Genomic DNA, 21,608 nt, shown 5'->3' with positions numbered 1-21,608 from the left:
TGAACTGCTAGGTTGGCAGGAGCAGGGACCGAACAATGGGAGCTCACCTTGTTGCGGGGATTTGAACTGCCAACCTTCTGATTGGCAAGCCCTAGGCTCTGTGGTTTAACCCACAGCGCCACCCGCTTGGGACTTAAAGTCACTGAGGGCTTTAAACACTAATTTGAAGGCCCTGAACTGGACCCAGAAACAAAATGGCAACCAGTATATGCATGTATGTTTGGTCCTGACCCAGGACTCACCAACAGCTTGGAATTACCACCTCCCTTCCCAATTTACAAATCTTATGGCAGGGTGGCCTGCAGGCAAGTTTTACTTGCCACAGGGGAGCAGCAAGTTAGGAGATGGACAAAACTTGTATCTGTGCCAAATCTCATTTGAAAGACTGAGCCATTTATATCTTTGGTGGAAGAGGAAAACATTTTTTCTCCTTCTTCTTATGATGGGTAAAGAAGAACAAACAACAAAAACAAAAACCCGCTCCTTAAATATGGTAATTAAGTATGAAGCTCCTCACAGCTGTTTACAATTTCGGCTGTCACATTCAAATCAAGTTTAATAGACCCAGATACGGGTGAGAATTGCCCAGCCGCTAAAAATATAGACTAATTATATGACAGAGATGGGGAAACTAAGACATACAATCAAGGTCTCTGCACCCTCTCCCCATATTTCTATAATGTCACATATTTTTGTGCATGGGGAGAGAGAGAAGAACTTTGTTGTTCTTTCTGCATCAAAAGTTTACAAGGTCATTTAAGAAATGACACTGAAGACTGAAGTCGTCATTAAGAGGATTTTGGTGTGGCAATTTTTTAGGGAAGCATCATAGACTGGGAGGCACCTGCTTAACCCAGCCTTTGTCAACCAGGTGCCCCCTTGATACTTTGGACTACAACTCCCATCAGCCCCAGCCGGCACAGCAGTTGGGAGTTGTAGTTCAAAGCACCTGGGGTTGGGCAAACCCTTCCACTATCCACCAGTTCTCCTCTTTAAACACTCCCACATTGAGGATTCATTTTTTAAGCTTTTTCTCCACCTAGGCTCTGCAACAGAAATTAAGTGCCAACTGCAAAAAGGGGTGTTGATAGGTACTATTATTATTTATTGAACTTATTAGTTGTTTACTGATGTAACTTAAAAGCGATTTACAACAACAAATAACTAATATACCTTAAAGCCAGCATAAAACAAAGCACAGAAGGATCTAAAACACATTTGTATTTTTAAAAGGTGGGATTAAAACGCCCCACCCACTGAAGAAGCCAGTGTGGCACAATGGTTAGGGTGTCAGACTAGGACCTGGGAGACCAGAGTTCAAATCCCCACGCAGCCTCAAAGCTCACTGGTTGACCCCAGGCCTGTCACCTCTCAGCCTACCCTCCTGCACCAGGTTGTTGTGGGGATTAAACGAGATGGGGGGAGAGCCATATATGGCACTTTGAGCTCCTTGAGATAAAGGTGGAATATAAATGCAATCAATCAGTAAATAAGTAAGTACCGTATTTTTTGCTCTATAAGACTCACTTTTTCCTTCCTAAAAAGTAAGGGGAAATGTGTGTGCGTCTTATGGAGTGAATGCAGGCTGCGCAGCTATCCCAGAAGCCAGAACAGCAAGAGGGATTCGCTGCTTTCACTGCGCAGCGATCCCTCTTGCTGTTCTGGATTCTGAGATTCAGAATATTTTTTTTCTTGTTTTCCTCCTCCAAAAACTAGGTGCGTCTTGTGGTCTTGTGCGTCTTATAGAGCGAAAAATACGGTAAGTAAGTACCATTCTGTCTATAAGACGATCCCATGTATAAGACACCCCCTCTTCTGGGGGACTCCAATTTAAGAAAATGGGGGGAGATGGCCCCTGTGTATAAGATGCCCCCAAATTTTGGACATGATTTTTTAGGGGGGAAGCCTAGTCTTATACATGGAAAAATACGGTAAGTAAGTAAACTGAAAGGCTTACTGGGCTCAGGCTCATGACACAAATTTGCGCATACTATTTTTTTTGTATAGACATCTCTGGGAATATTAAGATGCTGGGTGGCCAGGGTCTCACTAGCCCTGTAATTTAAAATGTGCTCAGCCACCTTGTAAGCAATGAGTGTTTTTTCTTTAAGTTTAAAAGCAAAGAAAGAAAAGGATGGGAGATCCAGGCCTGAACCCTCCCCTCCCCCCCGGCCGCCTGGAGAAGCCACAGATTGAATCTGAGATTGTCTCCATGCAAACATGCATGCAGCTATGGCTGTTCTCCAAATAGAACATAATGAATGCGGAACCAGGTGCAAGGACCACATGCAAGGTTGACGTATTTTCAGCGTTTGCATCCCACCTCTCTAGCAAACATGCAGGGTTTGTATCTGCACCGAGTCTTTTCTTGATGATTCACATATACCTGTCACAGCACACTTACAGAATTTGACAGCTTTTAGACTTGGGGATGCTGATGATACCAGGAAAAACAACAGAAGGCACCTTCAGTTTTATTTGCTCTAGGTCCAATATCCTTAATATGTCTTTATTGGTTTAGATCAGGGGCAGCCTATGTGGTGCTGAACTACAACTCCCACCATACCTCGCTATTTGGTTGTACTGGCTGGGGCTGGGGCGAGTTGGGAGTTCCAGCATCTGGAGAGGATGACATCATCCACCTCTGATTTAGACAGATAGGTAGACATAGGTCAGATTCACATCTGTCAAGGTTATGTCTTCTTCTCCTTATGGGTTCAAGTGCCAATCTACTGCTACAAACCATGCTATTGATTCTGCCAAGTGACCCATCACTAATCTGTCAGTGTGGTTCAAGTGAGCCACTGCGCATTTAAAGCTTATCCACCCCACTGCTGAACTTCACACTCAGGGGTTTTGGATAAGCTTTTGAGGAACCCCAGGATACTCTTAAACATAATCTGAAAGCCCGCTGGTCTTACATTATCTTTGGTGTTCCTTCTGCACCCTTGTCCAACCTGTGCCCGCAAGAGGTGCTTCCATCACCCCACCCTTGTCACCTCACCCCAAAGAAACGCATGCATTGCTCAACCAGCTATTAAAACACAATACTGACCATTTTCCGTTTGGTGCAGAGGAAAGCATGGCACTCCAGGTTCTCATTGTGCTGGCTCTGTGCAATATAGGCAAACACCTTGTCATGCACTTTGTCTGCTGTGCAGTAGGATATCCTGTGAACATTGGCAAAACAAGACAATTAAATACACATTATTATTTTTTTAAGGGGGGGGGGATGCACTCTACACCCAGGCCTCCCTTCCTCCAACACTACAAGTTCTAGCTCTGTAAAATTCGGCAAACCACACATGCAAGGGGTCTTACACAAGTGTCTCCAAACTGACTGAGGCTGATGGGAGTTGCAGTACGAGGTATTTGGGGAGGGCACCAGGTTGGTGAAGGACGGGATAAGGCAGGGGCAGGGGGGACCTCTGGCCCACCAGGGGGTCCAATTTAGCTTGCAAGGCCATTTCCCCTAACTACACCCACCTGCCAATCAGTGAGAGTTTTAAATGTATGGCATAAATGTGGCCTATGTGCTGTGTGAAGAAGTGTCTTTCTTTTGTCTCTCAGGAATCTTTCAACTTTGGTGGATGGGCCCAAGTTCTTGTATCATGGGAAAGGGAGGAAAACTTTTCTTGTTAGAAACCAAGAGGTAGGCTGCTGAAGAGGAAGAGTCCTAATTCTCTTTTGTGGACTTATGAGCCTGAATATGCCACATTTTATAAAGAAACATTTCACAGAAAGCTTTCAGACCTGTCACATGGTAAATACAGACTATCAATTATTTTTATTTGTTTATAAGAATTTATAAAGCCCTTGGTCAAAAAAATCATTAAGCAGTATACATAGAACAATTGAAAGCTATAAGACCAGCAAAATTTAAAAGCTATATATACACACGTGTAACTTGTTCATATTTACTGCCTTACTACACTTATATCCCACAATGGATATATTTGCATATCTGTCTGTCTGTCTGTCTACAGCAGGCGTCTTAAAATTGTAGAATGAGTTGCAGCAAACCCCAAGAGACAAGAGTGCTCTTGTACCAAACTAAGTTCTGCTTAAGCAGATTCATTAAAATTAAGGAACCTACAGTAGTCATGTCTATTAATTTAAATGGGTCTCCTCTGAGTAGCACTAGCACTGGAGACAACCCTATGGCTTTGCATTGTTTTCTGACGGCATTGATTTTCATGCCTGATTGTGTATTTACTCTTAAATAGCTTTGATTGACTGATAAGGAAGGCGAGGTAAAAACACTAAATAATAATTTTATTAAAATTGTTTCTACCTTATCCTCTGTCAAAAAAGTCCCCACAGGAGAAATTAGCAATACTGTTTAATACAGTGTAAAATACACAACAGAGAAATAAAACAATGGGGGGGGGGAGGGAACACACACACACACACACACACACACACACACAATTAAACAGTGAAACCAACCAAACCAAACTCTCAGTAGCAAAGCACAGCAGTGTGGGAAGCAGTATATATCAATCTGCCGGTGCTTTTCAGAAAAGGTCAAGGGTTTTCACTGCCTGTCAGAATGCAGGCAGCAATCGAGGCAGGTTGATACCTCCCCTTCAGAGAGGGCATTCCAAAACACTGGGTGCACAATCAAAAGGTCCCAGCTGGCACACTTTAGATGGCAAGGGGCCTTGAAGCAGGCCTTCAAATGTAGAGACGAAAGCAGGAGCGGGATGTGTGAGATTCTGAAGACATCCTAGTACAGATCGAAGCTGTTTGTAGGGGCCAGGTGCTCAGAGCACCTTTTGTGTACCAGTTGCATGCCTCTTTGCTTCTGGGCCTAATTTAAAGAGCTGCAGGTTAAACCACAGAGCCTAGGACTTGCCGATCAGAAGGTCGGTGGTTCGAATCCCCGTGACGGGGTGAGCTCCTGTTGCTCGGTCCCTGCTCCTGCCAACCTAGCAGTTCGAAAGCACGTCAAAGTGCAAGTAGATAAATAGGTATCGCTCCAGCGGGAAGGTAAACGGCATTTCCGTGCGCTTCTCTGGTTCACCAGAAGCAGCTTAGTCATGCTGGCCACATGACCCGGAAGCTGTACGCCGGCTCCCTCAGCCAATAAAGTGAGATGAGCGCCGCAACCCCAGAGTCGGCCACGACTGGACCTAATGGTCAGGGGTCCCTTTACCTTTAATAGCCTTTAAAGCCCTACACCAGGGGAGAGCAATCCTTTTTCTCTCTGGGGTTACATTCCCTCAGAGGTAATCTGTCAGGGGCCACACACCAGCAGGAGGTGGGGCTGAAGACCAAAGAGGCTGGAGCCATCCCCTTTTCTCCCTATTTCTGCCAACATCTTGTCTCTTTCTTTCACCCACTTTCTCACCATTTCTGCCTCCTTGGCACCCACATGAAATCTGGCTAAAGGCCATACCTGCTCTACATGGTTTAGAACCAGGTTCTTTGAAGGAACAGCATATGAAGTGAGAAAGGGAGAAGCCAGGAACATTAGAAGAGGAGCCCTGGTTCCCAATGGGACTCCTGGATTGTCTTGCCTCTTTACAGGGTTGAAGCCATGACTGAGCAGCCCCTGGCCAGTGGCACTAACAATAGGGGGCTATTGGCCATGAGCACCCACAACGTTTTTGGGGTTAATCTCTCTCAGCTGTACCCAATGTTTCCCTGTAGGCAAGAGAAACCCCCAACCTTGAGATTAAGAGTCTTATGCTCCACCAACTGAGCTATCCCAGGCAGATATAAAGCACCCACAATACTGGAAATCCAACTCAGCCTCTCCACAGTAGTTTCTGAGATGATCAGTCCCTGGCCACTTACTTCGCATCTAATATTTTCACCATAAGGCCTAGAAACTTAAAAAAAAAAAAACAGAAGCTGATAGGATGCTGAATTCTAATACAAACCTCTGTGCTTTGCACCAAACAGCACAGCACTTATACTGTGAGGCTTTGCCTTACAAATAAGAGAAACAAATGAAAGTTTCAGGCACACACCATGCACAGATTCATAGAGTTTGCTTATCAGATCAAAGCAGAGAGAATGCAATTTTCCAGGCTGAGATCTTATAACGCTAGGGAAATGCAGAAAAACAAATACCCATCCATCTTCCCAAAAGCTCTGCTTTCTAAGGAGTGCTTCCATTTTTAAAACAGGAGAGTGTGCGGGGGTGGGGAAGAGTACTTTGAGCTCAGGAAATCCTGCCAACTCTTGCTCTTCTGCGATGTGCCCACCCCATTCTGTTAGAGAAACTGAAGGCCAGCATGGGCATCACACCAGGAGGGGCCACCCTATCTGCCCACCAATATGGGAGTGAGTGATGTGCATGCCTGGTGCTTGGAGCAGCCAACTACTCCTTAGCAGTTATTGCCCCCCACCCACCCATCAATGCCCTGATTATACAAAAGCCTAAAAATGGGCCACTTTGTATTTAAAAATGGCCGGCTATAAATCCCCAGGGCAAGATGTAGGCTTCATTCTCCCTGCCTAAGAAAGGCTACCAGGTCTTCATCAGGCTTCTCAGCACATTTCTACCAATTGCTGTTCTTGCTTGTAGCCAAGGACCATAGAAAATCGGGGAACAAGGCTGGGGTTGGTAGGAAGGGAAGTTTCAAACACATTTCCAATCTAAGTGGAGAGCTCCCTTCTGAGTTGGGGAAGAGCTGCAGCTCAATGGTAGAAAGACCCCATGGTATCTCCAGGAAGGGCTGGGAAAGTCCCTTGTCTGAAATCCTGCAGAGCCATTGCTACTAAGGATAGACCAGCCTCCACCAACCTGGTGTCTTACTGATGTTTTCAACTACAATTCCCATCAGCCCTAAGCTCTTAGTTGGGAAGGGCCATAGCTGTAGTGGAGCATCTGCTTTACATGCAAAGGTCCAAGGTTCAATCCCTGGAATCTCCAGGTGTGGTGGTGAGAAAACCTTGCCTGAACCCCTGGAAAGCCACTGCCCATCAACATAGACAATACAGTCGTACCTTGGAAGTCTAACAGAATCTGTTCCGGAAGTCTGTTCGATTTCCAAAACATTCGGAAACCAAAGCGCAGCTTCTGATTGGCTGCGGGAAGTTCCCGCAGCCAATCAGAAGCCACGCCTGACATTTGGCTTCTGAAAAATCGTTCCAAAATCGGAACACTTACTTCCAGGTTTCGATTGTTCGGGAGCCGAAGCATTTTGAGATCCAAGGTACGACTGTACTGAGCTAAATGGCCAAGGGTTTGACTCAGTTTAAGGCAGCTTCCTATGTTCTTGAACCTCAGGAGAGGCTAGAGGCAAAAGAGGACATAGCAATGAGTGTGCCAAAAATGCACAAGGAGGACTCACATCAGGCCTAGTGAGGAATGAGGCTCGGGAGGGTGTGTGACCTGGGGAGAGGCCAGGTTGAAATGCCCGAAGGACAGCACATGCATTCACCCCAAGTTTTGCAACAGAAGAACATGACTTGAAGCAGAAAATCACTCATCACTTGCAGGGAGCAGCAGTTCAAAGCAGCATGGTCAGTGCATCTTGAATTATCTTTCCCCGACACACCAAGCCTGATGAAGATCTGATGACCTTTCTCAGGAGGAGAGGATAAATCTTGCCTTGGGGGTATACAGTCTGTCATTTATTTATTTATTCAGCAGCACTGTGTCAGAGCGCACTTAAGTTTCAGGACAACTCAGAAGTGAGCTGTCCACTCGATGAAGTGACAAGTTCAGCTTGCACATCTCGGGACTGCAAATGCGTTTTGACACTTCCTCCAAACCCCAGCGCTGTCCCCCAATTCTCTGTGGTCCTTGGCTACAAATGAGAAAGAGAAACTGATGGAAAGGTGTTGAGAAAACGCTGCCTGCGAAGATCATCCTCAAACTCTCACAGGTTCAAGCATCATTAAAGCAGCATGGCGACAGACACTCAGCCCATGAGATGAGGAACATCCCTTTTGGCAGGATGACGCTCCCGTTGACTGGGTGAAAAACAGCTTTGAACTCTACAAGCCAATAACGGCTGGTGCCTGAGGGATGTCTTTCTAACAGCATTCCCCAATCTGGTGCCCTCCAGATTCTGTTGGACACCAGCACCCAGAAACCTAGCCACTGGCAGGCGTAATAGCAATGAAGTCCAAAACACCTCTCATAGGCAGGAGGTTGAAGAAGGTTGTCTTACAAAAACAACTGTGGGCATTTCACCTATTCTTGGAAGGGCATTCATGGATAAGCAGCGTGACAGAGAAACTGGCCTTGCTGACCACTGTGCAGAACGATGTCCATATCCGACAGGATTGTGAAGGAAAAAAACCATGGTTTGGTTTAGTCATCTGTGTAACAACTTGTGGTTTGTTGAAAAACTATGGCTTGGCATTGTGAGCGAACCAGCTTCCTATGTTTTCTTGTATTCTGCAATGCACCATGCATATTGATGGTGCAAGAGTGATAAATTAATCATAAAAATACTAGTGACGTTGGCCCCAAAACTGTAATACCCTCAAATGGCTGTCCCATAGCACAAAGCTGTACCAAGCACCCCTTTGTCATGAGCAAGGGGCTGTTCCTCTTGAGGAAAGCAGTGCCTGATCTACCAGTTGAGTTTTCCAGGGTTTAAAATACATTCAAAATTAATTTACATTGCATTAAGTGTCTTGTTGTGCTCCGGTGTGGCCTACATTTGTCCTACATGGAGCTTCACAGTGCTTTGTTTTTATAAGAGGCACTTATGTTTTCCCTCTTTCCCTGTAATTGGTTTTTTTAAGCTGTTAAATGCTGGTTTTTGTAACAGCAGTAGAGACTCTGAAATCCATTCAGCAAGCAAAAAATTAGTGTGTTTTTAGAAAAATGGGTTCCAGAGGGGCCCTCCTAAGTGACACCTACAAACTTTATTCATCTTTAGGAGTAAAATACCACTCCTGGTAGCCTCTGAAATTAATGATTTTTTCCACACAGTGTACGCAAGAGGCTATGAAGAAGAAGGCCACAGACGTCACCCAGAACTACTTTCAACTAATGACCGAGCTTCCCGGAAACTGCTGAAGGCCTCTGACAGCTCCCACCTGCTTTCTTACTTAAATCCAGTCCCAGGGTGGCCCTGGCTGTCAGCTTCCTCCTCCTTACTCTCCGCGTTGCCATTATAGAACTCAGCAGAGAGGAGGATGGGGAGAAAACAAGAATTATTTGCCTCTGACTCTCCTTGGCTTTGGCTCCACCAACTGTTGACCTTTCTGCCTTCTGCCTACCAGCCACCACTGGTTTCAATTCTCCTGCAAAGGGGATTTCAAAGGGAGGCTACAGCATGAAGCTGCAGAATGAGAACTTATCAAGACATTTGATTCTATTCATTTGGGGATGATCACAGCGAAGGCTTCCTGTCCCGCTGCAGGCGCTAATTAGCTCAGCAAAGCTAAGATGACTGAGTCATCACCAAATAAGTGCTGTTGGGAACGGCTGCAATGTTTATCAGCGTACGTTTAAGCTTCAATTGAATTATCACAAATTGTAATTTTTGCATTTCATGCTATCTGAACCCACTCTTTACTTATTTACCCCCCCCCCCACTTTTGCAGCCTAAATAAATAAATAAATTTATATGCTGCCCATCTGACTGGGTTGCCCCAGCCACTCTGGGCAGCTTCCAACAAATTAGAAGGATAGCTCAGCTGGTTAAAGCACAGTGCCGATAATGCCAAGGTTGCAGGTTCAATCCCTGTATTGTAGCAGTTGCATATTCCTGTATTGCAGGGGGCAGGACTAGATGATCCTCAGGATCCCTTCCAACAATTCTATGATCATTATGTAGAGGCAAAATGATAAAACCACAGTGAAACATCAAACATTAAAAACATCCCTAAACAGGGCTGCCTATAAACATACACACACCTTTCAACTGGGGGTAACGCATCTCATGAAGTGTGGCTCTTTTCCACAGCATATGAGTTAGTCTTTAAGGTGCTATGGGGACTGTATGGCTGCATTTGCACATAACAATGAGGCTGTGAGGAGCAGGCGGCTGCTGTGCCTGTGTAAGTCTTTGCAGGAAGACCCACCAGCAATAAATCAGGTCAGTCTGGAGGTCATGCCTCTCCTCTCAGCGTGCAGAGATAAAGCAGAAACACTGAGTGGGAAGTATGGGCCTGGTGAGGAATCAGAAAGAGGAAAGATGAGAGAAGCACAGGAGTGGATAGAATGAGAAGTCCAAGCGGAGACTGGTGAAGCCTAAGGAAAGTGGGGAGAGGGGCAAGTTCAGGGGAGTTCAAAAAGGGGGTCTCAACTTGTATAGCAATGGCCCCACCCAGTATACAGTCTAGAGTATCTTTTGGAGGGATGTGTGTGAAGTGGTGGATAAACACACTTCACAGAGAATGTATCCATTAACCTGGCAAGGGAATCTGGGAGGTGTGGGGCCACCACTGAGAAAGCCATGCTCCTTGCACCTGCCAGTTTCACAGTTTTACCAACGTGCCTTAAATGGAACGTACCTATATATTGAGATGTTTTCGATTGCCTCGTTTGTTACACTGTCACTGAGGATTATCCCTCTGGGAGACACTTTTAGGGTTACTTTCCGAAGCTTTCTGCCACTTGCTTTTGCCTTGAGAAAGAAAACATTCAACATGTTTCATGAGTCTGGTGGAGATAAATCAACTTATCTAAAAGTCACATATTAACTATGTACAGGAATAACAGGCAGATGTTGTTACTTGGAAACAGCCCCCAAACCTGCAAATATTTTTTTCCACCATTTTAGTCCTCTTCAGTAAACCTTGTGAGAAGAGGAAGAGAATAGAGTATTGTGCAGGAAGGCGCTGAACAGGGATGCTCTGCAATGAAACGTTTGGCTGCAGGTTCTCATTTCTTCAGCATATTCTTATTTCTTTCTCTAATATGAAAACACCCTGGTTTACAAACCAAGGGGTTTGGTTTTGCAAACAATGAGCTTTTCTCCTCCTATCCACCAGGAGAATATATGCAAGTCACAGCACATAGCTGAGCTGCAGGAGCAGGTAACACATGAGAGGTAGCCTTTCATATGGCCTAGAACAGGAGCATGAGGGGCCTGTGGCCCTCCCGATTGTGTTGGACGTCAACTTTCCAACCACTGACCATGTTTGCTGGGGTTGGTGGGAACTGGAGACCAACAAAAATACCCAGGGAGCCGCAGGTTCATCCGTGGCCTAGAAACTCTTGAGAATTTTGAAAACTGCAGAGGCTAAGTGAGGCTTCATGATGTCACGATTCATACTAATTCTAATTCAAGGAAAACAAATTGAATGAAGCATACAAAACAATAAAATTCAAATATATCACGTAGCGGTTTATTTGGCCCCATAAAACACCTCCACATCCCATGGGAGCCCTCCTATGGATTGAGGTCATCAGATGAGCCCCTGCTTAAGATATTCTTCCTCTTTCTTCATTTGATGGGGACAAACATCAGGATCTTTGCTAGCTACCACCCCAATCCACTGCCACAAGAAACCCGCCCAAGTATAACTCTACAGATTTTTAGCAAGATATGCAAAGCCTCCTTTATTCAAGCAAGTTTTTAGTAACTTGCTATAAATCAGGCCACTTTTATGTTGGCTAATTTCCTATAATTCCAAAGCATTTTATGCATTTTATGAACTGCTTTCTGTTTTATGAACTGAATTTTAATGGTTTTTAATGTCACTTGAACGAGTTTCCCTACCGTTCTTGAACATATGTTTAGAGTGCATGGCTATAGGCCGAATTGAAGTGTTAACACGTAGGATCTGTAGCAGAAAGTTGCAGTGTGAAGTGCTGCTGTTCAGACATCTAGTCGCTCCATCCTATTTCCCTCCCTCCTCATTTTTCCACCTCTCCCAACATCTAACCAGAATTCCATGCCCACTGGGCACTTGTTTGGGGTTCCCCCTCTGCACCCCTAGTTCAAAAATTTCCTTAAAATATGTTTTGTACTTTTGTGAATTTTGGGGGTTTTCCAAACCTGCTAACACCCTTCACTTGACCACAGAAACAGAGCCCCCATCTGAGATCCTACAAAGAATTACAAAAACAAAAGCACAAGTCATCCACATTCCCAGTAAACTTTCAAACCTATCTGAAGTTTGAATGGGAGATAGAGCCAAAAACTCAGCTTTCAAGCACTGCTCTGGATTCAACAGGAAGCTGCATATTTACTACTATGGCTGCTACCCTTCTAGCCTAGGCGTAACGGAGGACATTTGGGGGGGTGTGAGGATATGAAGTAAAGGGCAGCTCACCGTGGCTACAATTCTTTTGACAGCAGCAGCGGAAAGCTCTTCACCTTTGGGTTGTTCGACGAGTGTCATGCCCAGGTACTTCAGGTTGAAGAGCATGCCCTCCAATAAGGTTTCTCTGGTGTCGGTCCAGTTTTCCGGGAGCTCTGTGGAATTAAGAAGGTTTATTGTTTAAGGGTACCTGGTACGAAACATTAAACGATTGGATAGAAGGGATATGCCCCAACTGCCCCCGCCCTTCAACCTGGGACACTTGACTTGATGTTTCGGGTTTCATAACAACTGGTTGCACTCAGGGCAGGTGGAATAAAAAAATAAATAAATTTATAAAAAATAATAATTAAAACTTCTAGTTCTGTGTTGCATTTTTCACAAACAAGTAGGGATGCTTTAGCAACCCCTTCTGTTAAAAGGCTTGTGGAGGAAGGAAAAATGACTCCTTAATTGGTTTTGCACCGCTGGAAATATGGAAGAAAAACCCAGAGGTTGCATATACTGTAACTTCTTTTTTGAAGACTGCCCTGTGAGTCATCAATGGTTCATGCAAAGGCTGGGGATGCATTCTGTTAACTCCTGTACTCATAAGGCTCCTCAGTGCCGGCCAAAGTTATAGCATGGGAATGAAAGAGCAACAGACTTCCTCAATATATGCTAGCTGGAACAAATTCCTAAGGATAATATGCATGGCTGGGCCAAGAAATGTGAAGGTGTTATGCTTCATTATAGATTGACCCCCCCTCCCCCGCAAACGAACTAACAGCTGTCTCATTTGTACTAATTAACATGGGGCACAATCGGCAGGTATTTTTTTCTGAGCAAGCTTCCATCAACGCACAAGAGCTGAGCAACAAAATTACTGGAACATCCTGCTGGATTGCACTGGACGGCTCAGCCGGCCAGCCTCCCACTTCACAGCCCATAATGGCTCATCAAGAACAGGGCTTAAGGCAGGGTGCCTTGAGGAGTGTCGTGGTGAGAGAGTATAGCTGCATTCAGGCTTCAAGGGTTTTACTGTGCTCTGGCAAATGTGATAGGCAACTGGTCTTCCTCCCACCTTTGAAGTTGGCAGGGGTAGGCAGGAATTGTCCCAGAAGATAAAACAACAAGAGCCCTGTGAGATCATGCCAATGGCCCCATCTAGTCCAGCATCCTGTTCTCACAGTGGCCAAGCAGATGTCTACAGGAAGCCCATAAGTAGGACATGAGAGAAATGGCACTCTCCCACTCCTGATCTCTCAACAGCTGCTTTTCAGAGGCAAACGGCCTCCATCTGCTACTGGAGGTCATATACAGCCATCATGACTAGTAACCAGTGATAACTGCCCAGCAGTGAATAAAACTACACAATTCCCAGAGTGGTTTAACAGCCAATCCCTCTTCCCAGAGAATTATGGGACTGTGGCTAGGGAGTCTCCTAACGACTCTCAGCACCCTTAGCAAACTACAGTTCCCAGCTCAAGTTGACTTTGTTGCTCCAGCAAAGACAGCTGGAAAAGGAAGGCCTTTATACTCCTTCCTGCTCAGGAAAATCCAATGGACAGCTGGGGATAAGACTAGATGACCCTCATGGTCCTTTCCAACTCTACAATCCTGTGACTCAATGGGCAGAGGCTGCTGGGAAGGTTCTCCAATAAGAAGGCTTCCACCTGAAGGTTCAGTGGTTCACCACATGGGGTAGCAACACTAAAGACACCAGCAAGTATCTATCTACTTACTGCTCAGGCCTCGGACCATATTTTTGCTTTGGCCCATCCATTTGCTGGTATGCAGCCTCCAGAAAGTCACTCAAGAGGAAAAGCCGCCCTGGGGCTGGCGATGGGGTGGGGAAGTTTTCCCAACCCTGCTCTGAAGCTGGTTTAGAGCACAGTCTTCAGAGCCACATACAGGCAACTTTCCATTTGTGCACATTCAAGGCATGCATGACCACGAACATGTGCATCACCGCAAACCTGGAAGTGGCACAAAAGGAGCAAAAACAGACCCAAAAGAGTGCAAAACAGCAAAAATGGAATGAAAATAGTGCCTAGCAATCCCATGAGCCTTTGCAAGTGCAATCCCAGGAGCTCTTGCACTGACCTTTGAGGCCTGTGGAGAGTTGGAGTTTGAGAAAGGAAGTTTGGAGGGAGCGCTTGTGGTGTTTGCAGCCTTTTTCAACAGTGTTCCCAATATATGCAATTTCACTTAAACGCGTGGTGCCTCGGAACGTAACCCCCATGTAAATGGGGAGTTGCCTGTACCAACTAGAAAGCAGAAACTATAACCCACCCCCCCACCCTGAGCCTACCCAGTCAAGCACAGGATACAAAGCTCAAGAGGAATTATCACATTTCACAGGGCAGGAACGACCTGCTGCACAGCATGATCTGTGTACTTGCTTCTACTCTCTCCCACAATAACTGAGCAGCCTCAAATCTCCTGCCCACTTCCAAGCCCGTTATCCAAACCATCTGTGCACAGGCTTAAGCAGGCTCTCCTCTTCATTAGCTTTTCACAACCTCAAGGCCTGTGCAGTGTCTAGTGATGTCACCCAGCCAGAAGTACTACCCTCTTGGCTAGTTGCCAGGGCTAGAAGGATGCACAGCCAGCAATTTATTTTTTACAAGCTCTTCTTTCTGATCCTGTCTACGTGCTTGCTGTCACCGTGCACAGGTATGCACTACTAAAGCATAGGGCAGGAGGGGGAGTGAGAGAGATTGTTGGCAGAGGAGCCCTCTGCACCATACATTTAAAGCAAAACAGTATAATATTAAACAGCCATGGCTTCCCCCAAAGAATCCTGGGAAATGTAGTTCTGCTTGCTAGAAGACAACCCTTCCCCTGAGCTACAATTCCTAGAGTTCCCCTGGGAAGAGGGATTGATTTTTATATCACTCTGACATTTGCAGCTCTCTGAGGGGAAGAGGAGTCTTCAGCACATGAACAAACTGCAGCTCCCAGGATTCTTTGCGGGAAGCCATGAATCTTACTAGAACAAAAAGACCTCTAAGTGGGTTACAGTAGACAGTCTAAAATAATATGTAGAAGAAGAAGGAGGAGGTGGAGTAGCCAAAAAACAAATCAATAAAATAAACACTGATACCAAGCATTGAAAGAGAGTAGAAAATAATTCAGTAACATAAAATACAAATCTGAGGGAAACCCTGTACAGCCCCAAATAATGAATGTTTGCAAATAAACCATATTTTAAAGGAATTTGGTGATTGTTTGTAAGCTATTTTTCACCAGAGATATCGGGTTGGCCGTCTAAAACAGTAATAAATAATAATTCTGTCCTGAGCTCCATTCCTGTCAAAAAGTAAGGGACAATGGGCGAGACTCATGTTCACATGAAATTTCCCCCCAAAATTCCTTCGCTTCCCTGCTCAAAAGTACCAGGAAATTCCTCCAAACACATGAACCCTACCACCCCCCTGACAGGAAGTCTACACAATACAGATTTATCTCCACTGAGCTGTAGCCCAGCCACAATGAATTGCAGTAAGCAAAGCTCCATTCTAAAAAAACTGCAGGAAGGATATCGCAAAACGAGACCCAAGCAGGAGACAAGAGGCTAAAATTAGGCACCAGTTCAGGCTATCATTTGATGCCAACAAGCAAAAGGGAGAAGAGGTTTTTTTGTTTGCTCAGAAAGGCCTCGGGGACACACTCTCCCTGCAAACCTTCTAGTGGAAACTGAGAAGGTAACTGTATGCGGTTTCTCCTGTTTCCAGCAGCTGCGCCAGGTAGCGCCTCCTCCCCCCACAATAAGTAAAAGGCTGGATTTAAAATGAAACACAAGCAGCTATTGATTTTGAAAAGGAAGCTCCAGATTCAAGGAAAGAGGAGGAGAAGAACTAGCAAAATCTGCCCCCCCCCCCATTTCTCAAACGTTTTCTTACCCTGTGAAAAGCATTTTGTTCTCAGGGCACTGAGAAATTTAGGGTCAGCGTAGGGTTTTGAGCTCATCTTATCATCATCATAAGGTGGTCAAAGATGGTGTTTGTGTTTTCCTTTTCTTCAGAAAGATTTCCCTAGCATTCCTTCAGCCTCCCCAGCTGCCCAGACTTCCTGTGTGAAAAAGCCCTATGGGAGGAGTTCCTATTTCATTTAACAAAATTTGTATACTGCCTGTTTGCAAGAAAGCTTCTAAGTGGCTTACAAAAATATGAAATAAAACATTAATATTCTTGGGTGGGGGAGTTAAAAACAAGTATCAAAAAACATTCAAAAGTAGCCCAAAAGTGATAAAGCTCATGTAACTTCTACATGTCTTTCTGGGCTTGCCTAAACAGAACTGTTTTAAGCAGGGGCTGAGAAGAAGATAAGGAAGGTGTGTGCTTGAAATCTATAGGCAGGGAGTTCCAAGGGAGAGGTGTTGCAGCACTAAAACATTCATTTCATTATGTGGCATGTTTAACAGTGCCAGTTCTGCAAGTGAACTAGTCCCAAGCCGTAAAGGGCTTCATACACCAACACCTTGAACCTGAGCAAATGGGCAACCAGAGCAGATCTCCAGGCACAGGTATAATATGCAGAGAGGTCTCACTCGCAAGGGAAGTCCCACATAGAGTGCATTGCAGTAATCCAACCCAATGGAGTTAATCATGGGTTACGTTATGGTACCTTTCTCTTGGGCTTTAACTGAAGTGCAGGAACCCAAAATGGTTGCAGAGTGCAGATGAAAGGCCGAATAAATAATAATAAAGAGATGTTAGGTTGCAATCCTGTACACCAGGTATGTGGGGAGCTGGTAGCCCTCCAGATGTCAGATGATTTGCAAAGAGAAGGAAAGGACACTGGCAAAAACCTCAAAAGTCAGGACAGCCCTGCAGCCCATGACATGAGATTTTCACTGATATTTTCTCTCCCCTTTGAATTAAAAAAAATATCTATTTCTTTTCTCATTCATTGATAGAGAAAGGCCAGGGGATTTTTTAAAAAAACTGCAGAAATTTTCAGCTCAACTCTAGTTAAGACATAGCCTTGCAACTTAAATGTTAATACTTTGACCATGTTTAAGAATTGCCAACCCACTGTTTTGGACAGCTTGCTTATTTTCGTTCCTGGGCTGGCAGCATTTTATGTATTTACTGTATTGTCTTAGCTGGTTGTATAGTTTTGGGTGTATTATTCCTAAGATTTAATTCTGCTTTGATTGTATTGCTGTTCAATTTCTTTATTTTTAATTATACTGCCCTGGGATCCACGCCATAGCTGTCAACTGTCCCTTATTTGGCGGGAAAGTCCCTTATCGCAGTGCTGTGTCCCGCTGTTGTCCCTTATTGATGATGTCCCTTAAATTTCCCGGGTTTCAAAGGAAGCAGCTCCTCTCCCTCCTTCCCTGCCAGCCAGGGAGGAGGGAGGCTCTAACTGTGTTGCTTGGCTGCGTTGCTCACCCAATAAGGAGCCTGAGAACGATTGGGGGTGGAGCTTGCATGCCTTGTGCCAATCAAATCGGCTGTGTTGCCTGGGGACTCGCCTTTGCTCAGCACTTGCCAGCGGAGTGGTGACGGTGGTTTTCCTTGCTGCATCCCCTTTGCTGGGTTACTGCGCTGTGGGAACCACCGCTTGAGGCTTCGTTTGGCTGCTGGCTGGTTTTTCTGCCTTTGGCTTGGAGGGGCTCAGAAGTTGAACATACCTGTGTCCGGAAAATCCCTTATTTTGGCTGCTGATCCCTTATTTTTGAGGCTGCTGGTCCCTTATTTTCAAATCTGTAAGTTGACAGCTATGATCCATGCTTTACACGAAACCGTGCTTTTAGAAAATTTCAGAAATAAAACAAGCCCAAGCCCATTTCTTACAATTTTATCAAGGAACTTCCAGCCCATACCAGAAACAATTACTTTGGCATCCCAGCAATGCTCAGAACCCTTGACCTTTTGCCATTCCAGCACATATCAGTGCGTTTCTACTGAGGAGTTGTGAACAACAATGCTTGACAACTCGGGCAAAAAGAGTGATTTCATAAGAACAGAGGGGAGGTCTTAAGAGAGGCAGCTTTGACTAAGATACATTTGTCCAAATTCTCAAGCTTTGAAGAAGAAGAACAGTTTCTATGATCGGATTCCATATCAAGGTGTGTGTTTTATTGAAGGAGCAGAATATGCTATGACCAATTCCCACCTGTGAACAATAAGAAGGCGTCTGTTTTAAAGTGAGCAAGCAACAACCAGCCCCTTAAAGCTCAACACACCCTGCAAGGTAATCCTACATGACTCATAATTATGCCACCTAATTGCAAAGCAGAATTAGTCAGGGGGGAAATATGCAGGATGACTCAGGTGGAACGCACTGCGTGCAATAATGTGGCACACTAAAACTGCAGCGAGGGGTTGGACTTACACTGCACACAAAACAGGAAAGCTTGCCTGATTTTCTCCAGCTGCTTCAAACAAGCAGATCTGCTTTAGGTTGTCAGTAGTTGTCTCCCCATTGGCCTCTATGTAAATGTGCACCAACACTAATCAATGCACTCATATGCAGGCCTACTCAGAAGCTGTCATGTGACTTCAACTGGATTTAGGAGGAAAGAGTGTATAGTCGGAGAAGGGAACCTATAGCCCTCCAGATGGGAATTGGGAATCTTATCAGCATCAGCCAGAATGGCCAGCAGATGACGGAGTCATAGTCCCGCAACATCTGGAGGGCTACCAGCTCCCCACATACCTGGTGTATAGGATTGCAACCTAATATCTCTTTATTATCATTTATTCGGTCTTTTAAAAAAATTATAATTTATTGAAAGTTTTACAGAAATTGCTGATGTTTGCTAATTCGTCCCATGTCTGGAACAGAAATCGATCCAGCAGATATGACTTGTATTCACTGTTGCTGCTGCTTTTGGTCCCCAAATGATACATAACTGATTGTGTTTTCCCCACATTCGCATTGCATTTCCTGTGTGTGGAGATGAATGGCGTAAAGTTAACATAATGGCAATGCAGTTTGCGTATTTATTTTCATTTCACCACAGCGGACAATGAGATGAATAATGTAGTTTTTGGTTAAAGTTTAACCGCAGCGGAAGGGAAACAATGGTGCTTGCAACAAATGCAGGGAGGAATGGAAAAGAATGCCTTCTTACAGCCCTCCTGGGAACCTCTGATTTGCTTCTGCATAATGTATAAAAATGGCCAGATTGTGAACATAATGTGGCACTAAAGGGCAATTAGTTTACCATGTCTCATTTTGAACTAATGTGTGCCCTTAGGAACAACTTCCTCCCATTATACTCTTAGCAACAGCCTCTTGATTACGCTTACAGCTTACAGGTGTTCTACCATCTTTTGTGTGTAAATAGAGACAATGGCTTCCTTTCACACTGTAGATGTTAATCAATTCAGGATTGCCAAACTCTTGCATCACTGATAACTGCTGCTGTAAAGACTCACTGTGCTCCTTACATTTCATTTCTTTCTGGCCTCACTGCTTACTACATATGTATCTGTATCTGCAACGGAGGATTAAACTTAATGGATTTGAATTCTTTTAGATTCGAGTCCAGAAAAGCTTATGCCGTAATACAAAATTAGTCCTTCAGGAGTCAAATGTGGACACGGAGAAATGTCCTCAGAAGCAGGGCACACACTGTCCAGAAAACATATAAAATCCAAGTTCTGCCAAGTTGAATTTTGCAGCCTGTGTGGATTATGCAAAAGCCATGCACATCTGCATATAGCTTAGTGTGCATTATTTATTCTGCTCCTGCAACTTATTCGGAAGAACAGAAGCCCACACAGAAATTTCTTCCCGCACTCACTTTAAATACCATCTTCTGCAGGCATAAGGGCCATAAACTTGCCTTTTAAAAATAAGATTCTCAAGATGGGAAATTCTGCAGCCGATACTGAATTGAGATTTTTCTGCTTGGGGGTTCAAATGCAGTATGCAAAGTCTTGTTTTTATGCCTTTTATAGCTTTCTCTGCCAAAGTGGACAGGTCTGGGATGGGGTAGGGTAGAAAAACAGCATGAACCTGGAGTTATTTTAACAGAGTGAACATGCATTACATAATGCAATAAACATGACTTTGTGCACTTTCACCAGTAAGCTCTGCCTGCACTACACAATACAGTGAGGTCATGCAGCTGTGTGGGCAGACTGAGCAGATAAACTAAGGCCATAAGTCATAGTGGAACTAGAGTACTGTAGACAGGTAATGTTGACAACTATTGCTCCACCCACTTTTGCCTCTGGCCCCGCCCACCAATGGCATCTGGCCCCAGAAGGGAATGTGGCCCTTGAGGTGAAAAAGGTTCCCACCTGCTACAGATGGAGGCAGAGCTTTTACCCACAAGGGCAGTGCTTCAATACGTACCAGTACATTCAGTTAAAGCTTAGTGGAGAGAACAGCTGGTATTGACAAAGAGAAGCACATTAACTTGTTGTTGTTTTTTAAATATCAGTCTGCAAAATTAATGTTCACACTTGCTAAATTACATTTTCAGATAGAATGCTTCACAGAGAGGCAGGTCAGGGGTCACGCGATTGTTGGATCAAGCAGGAGACACATTTAGATGTTAACCCGGCAACGTAACAAACCACTCAGATTAATAGAATCCAGCTTACTGCTCAGTTCCACTGAGATTTATTTCAACCATACAGCCCAGTTCTCTCAACAACCTTGCAAGGCAGGTCAGTCTGATAAACAGTAACAGCTGGTCCCAGCAGGCCACCCATTGAGCCTCGTGGCCAAGCAGGAATTGATTAAAGATCTATTTTATTACAGTATGGCTACCCACACCAAAAAATCAACAAAAAACATAATGCTTGTATTGCTAAGTTTGAACCAGCAGAAAATTCTCTAAGTTTTTAAAACAGCATTTTCAATATAATTGTGTAACCCATTCTAGATATAATCTCTACCTTCTTGTTTCGTGTTCAGTTACTTACTACCAACTAGAATTGTCCCTTAGTGCTTAAACATGCATTGAAAGTCATCACACTAATGAATCGTTTTGTTTGCACCCTGCTGCCTCACTGCAGAAGACAGTGCTTTGCTTGCACCGCATCAAGTGATGGTGATCTTTGTCATTTTTCTAATGGGCCAAGAAAAGGGGCACAGATGGTATGATTAACACCATTTCCATTATCTCCACAACCCTGTCACAGAGGTCACTAGCGCACTCCCTTTAGAGAAGGTGAACCTAGCTGTCTGAATGTTTCAAATATAAGTGAGTTCCAGCATACTTCTTGGAATGCAGTATTAAAAATCAGTTGACAACTGAATGCTTTTCCTTAACTCTGTTCTTTTTAAGCCATTGCCTCTCCAAACACAACCTGTAGCCAAGGATAGTTTTTGAGTGCAGCTCGTGGTTAGCAAAAAGAGAGGTCAACCACAAGTTAAGGATGGGCTACATGCTAAGCCAAACCTTGCCTTAGTGTGCTGTAGCAGCAAAAAGGGCTAGTAGGTATGATGGCTATGCTTTCCCT

General features: G+C 44.6%; 1 protein-coding gene across 2 annotated transcripts in view; it reads right to left on the bottom strand.

Moving 5' to 3' along the window:
- The window catches only part of LDLRAP1 (low density lipoprotein receptor adaptor protein 1), a 61,067-nt gene that overhangs the window by 19,701 nt on the left and 19,758 nt on the right, over positions 1-21,608 (bottom strand). The window contains exons 1-4 of one of the 2 annotated variants that reach the window (XM_081921497.1): positions 13,914-14,122; positions 12,202-12,344; positions 10,435-10,547; positions 3,056-3,170 (exon numbers count right to left, since the gene is read on the bottom strand). In XM_081921497.1, coding sequence (XP_081777623.1) covers positions 3,056-3,170; positions 10,435-10,547; positions 12,202-12,344; positions 13,914-13,950 — 408 coding nt within the window. In that variant the 5' untranslated portion in view covers positions 13,951-14,122. Of the gene's footprint in view, positions 1-3,055; positions 3,171-10,434; positions 10,548-12,201; positions 12,345-13,913; positions 14,123-21,608 lie in introns of those variants that run through there. The other variant, XM_081921496.1, reaches the window with a different exon arrangement.

Source organism: Podarcis melisellensis, assembly GCF_964234715.1.
Source record: "Podarcis melisellensis genome assembly, chromosome: 8".
Classification (NCBI taxonomy): Eukaryota; Metazoa; Chordata; class Lepidosauria; order Squamata; family Lacertidae; genus Podarcis; species Podarcis melisellensis.
The sequence above is the reverse complement of the archived record's forward strand: the minus strand, read 5'-3'. Positions and strand labels throughout refer to the sequence as shown.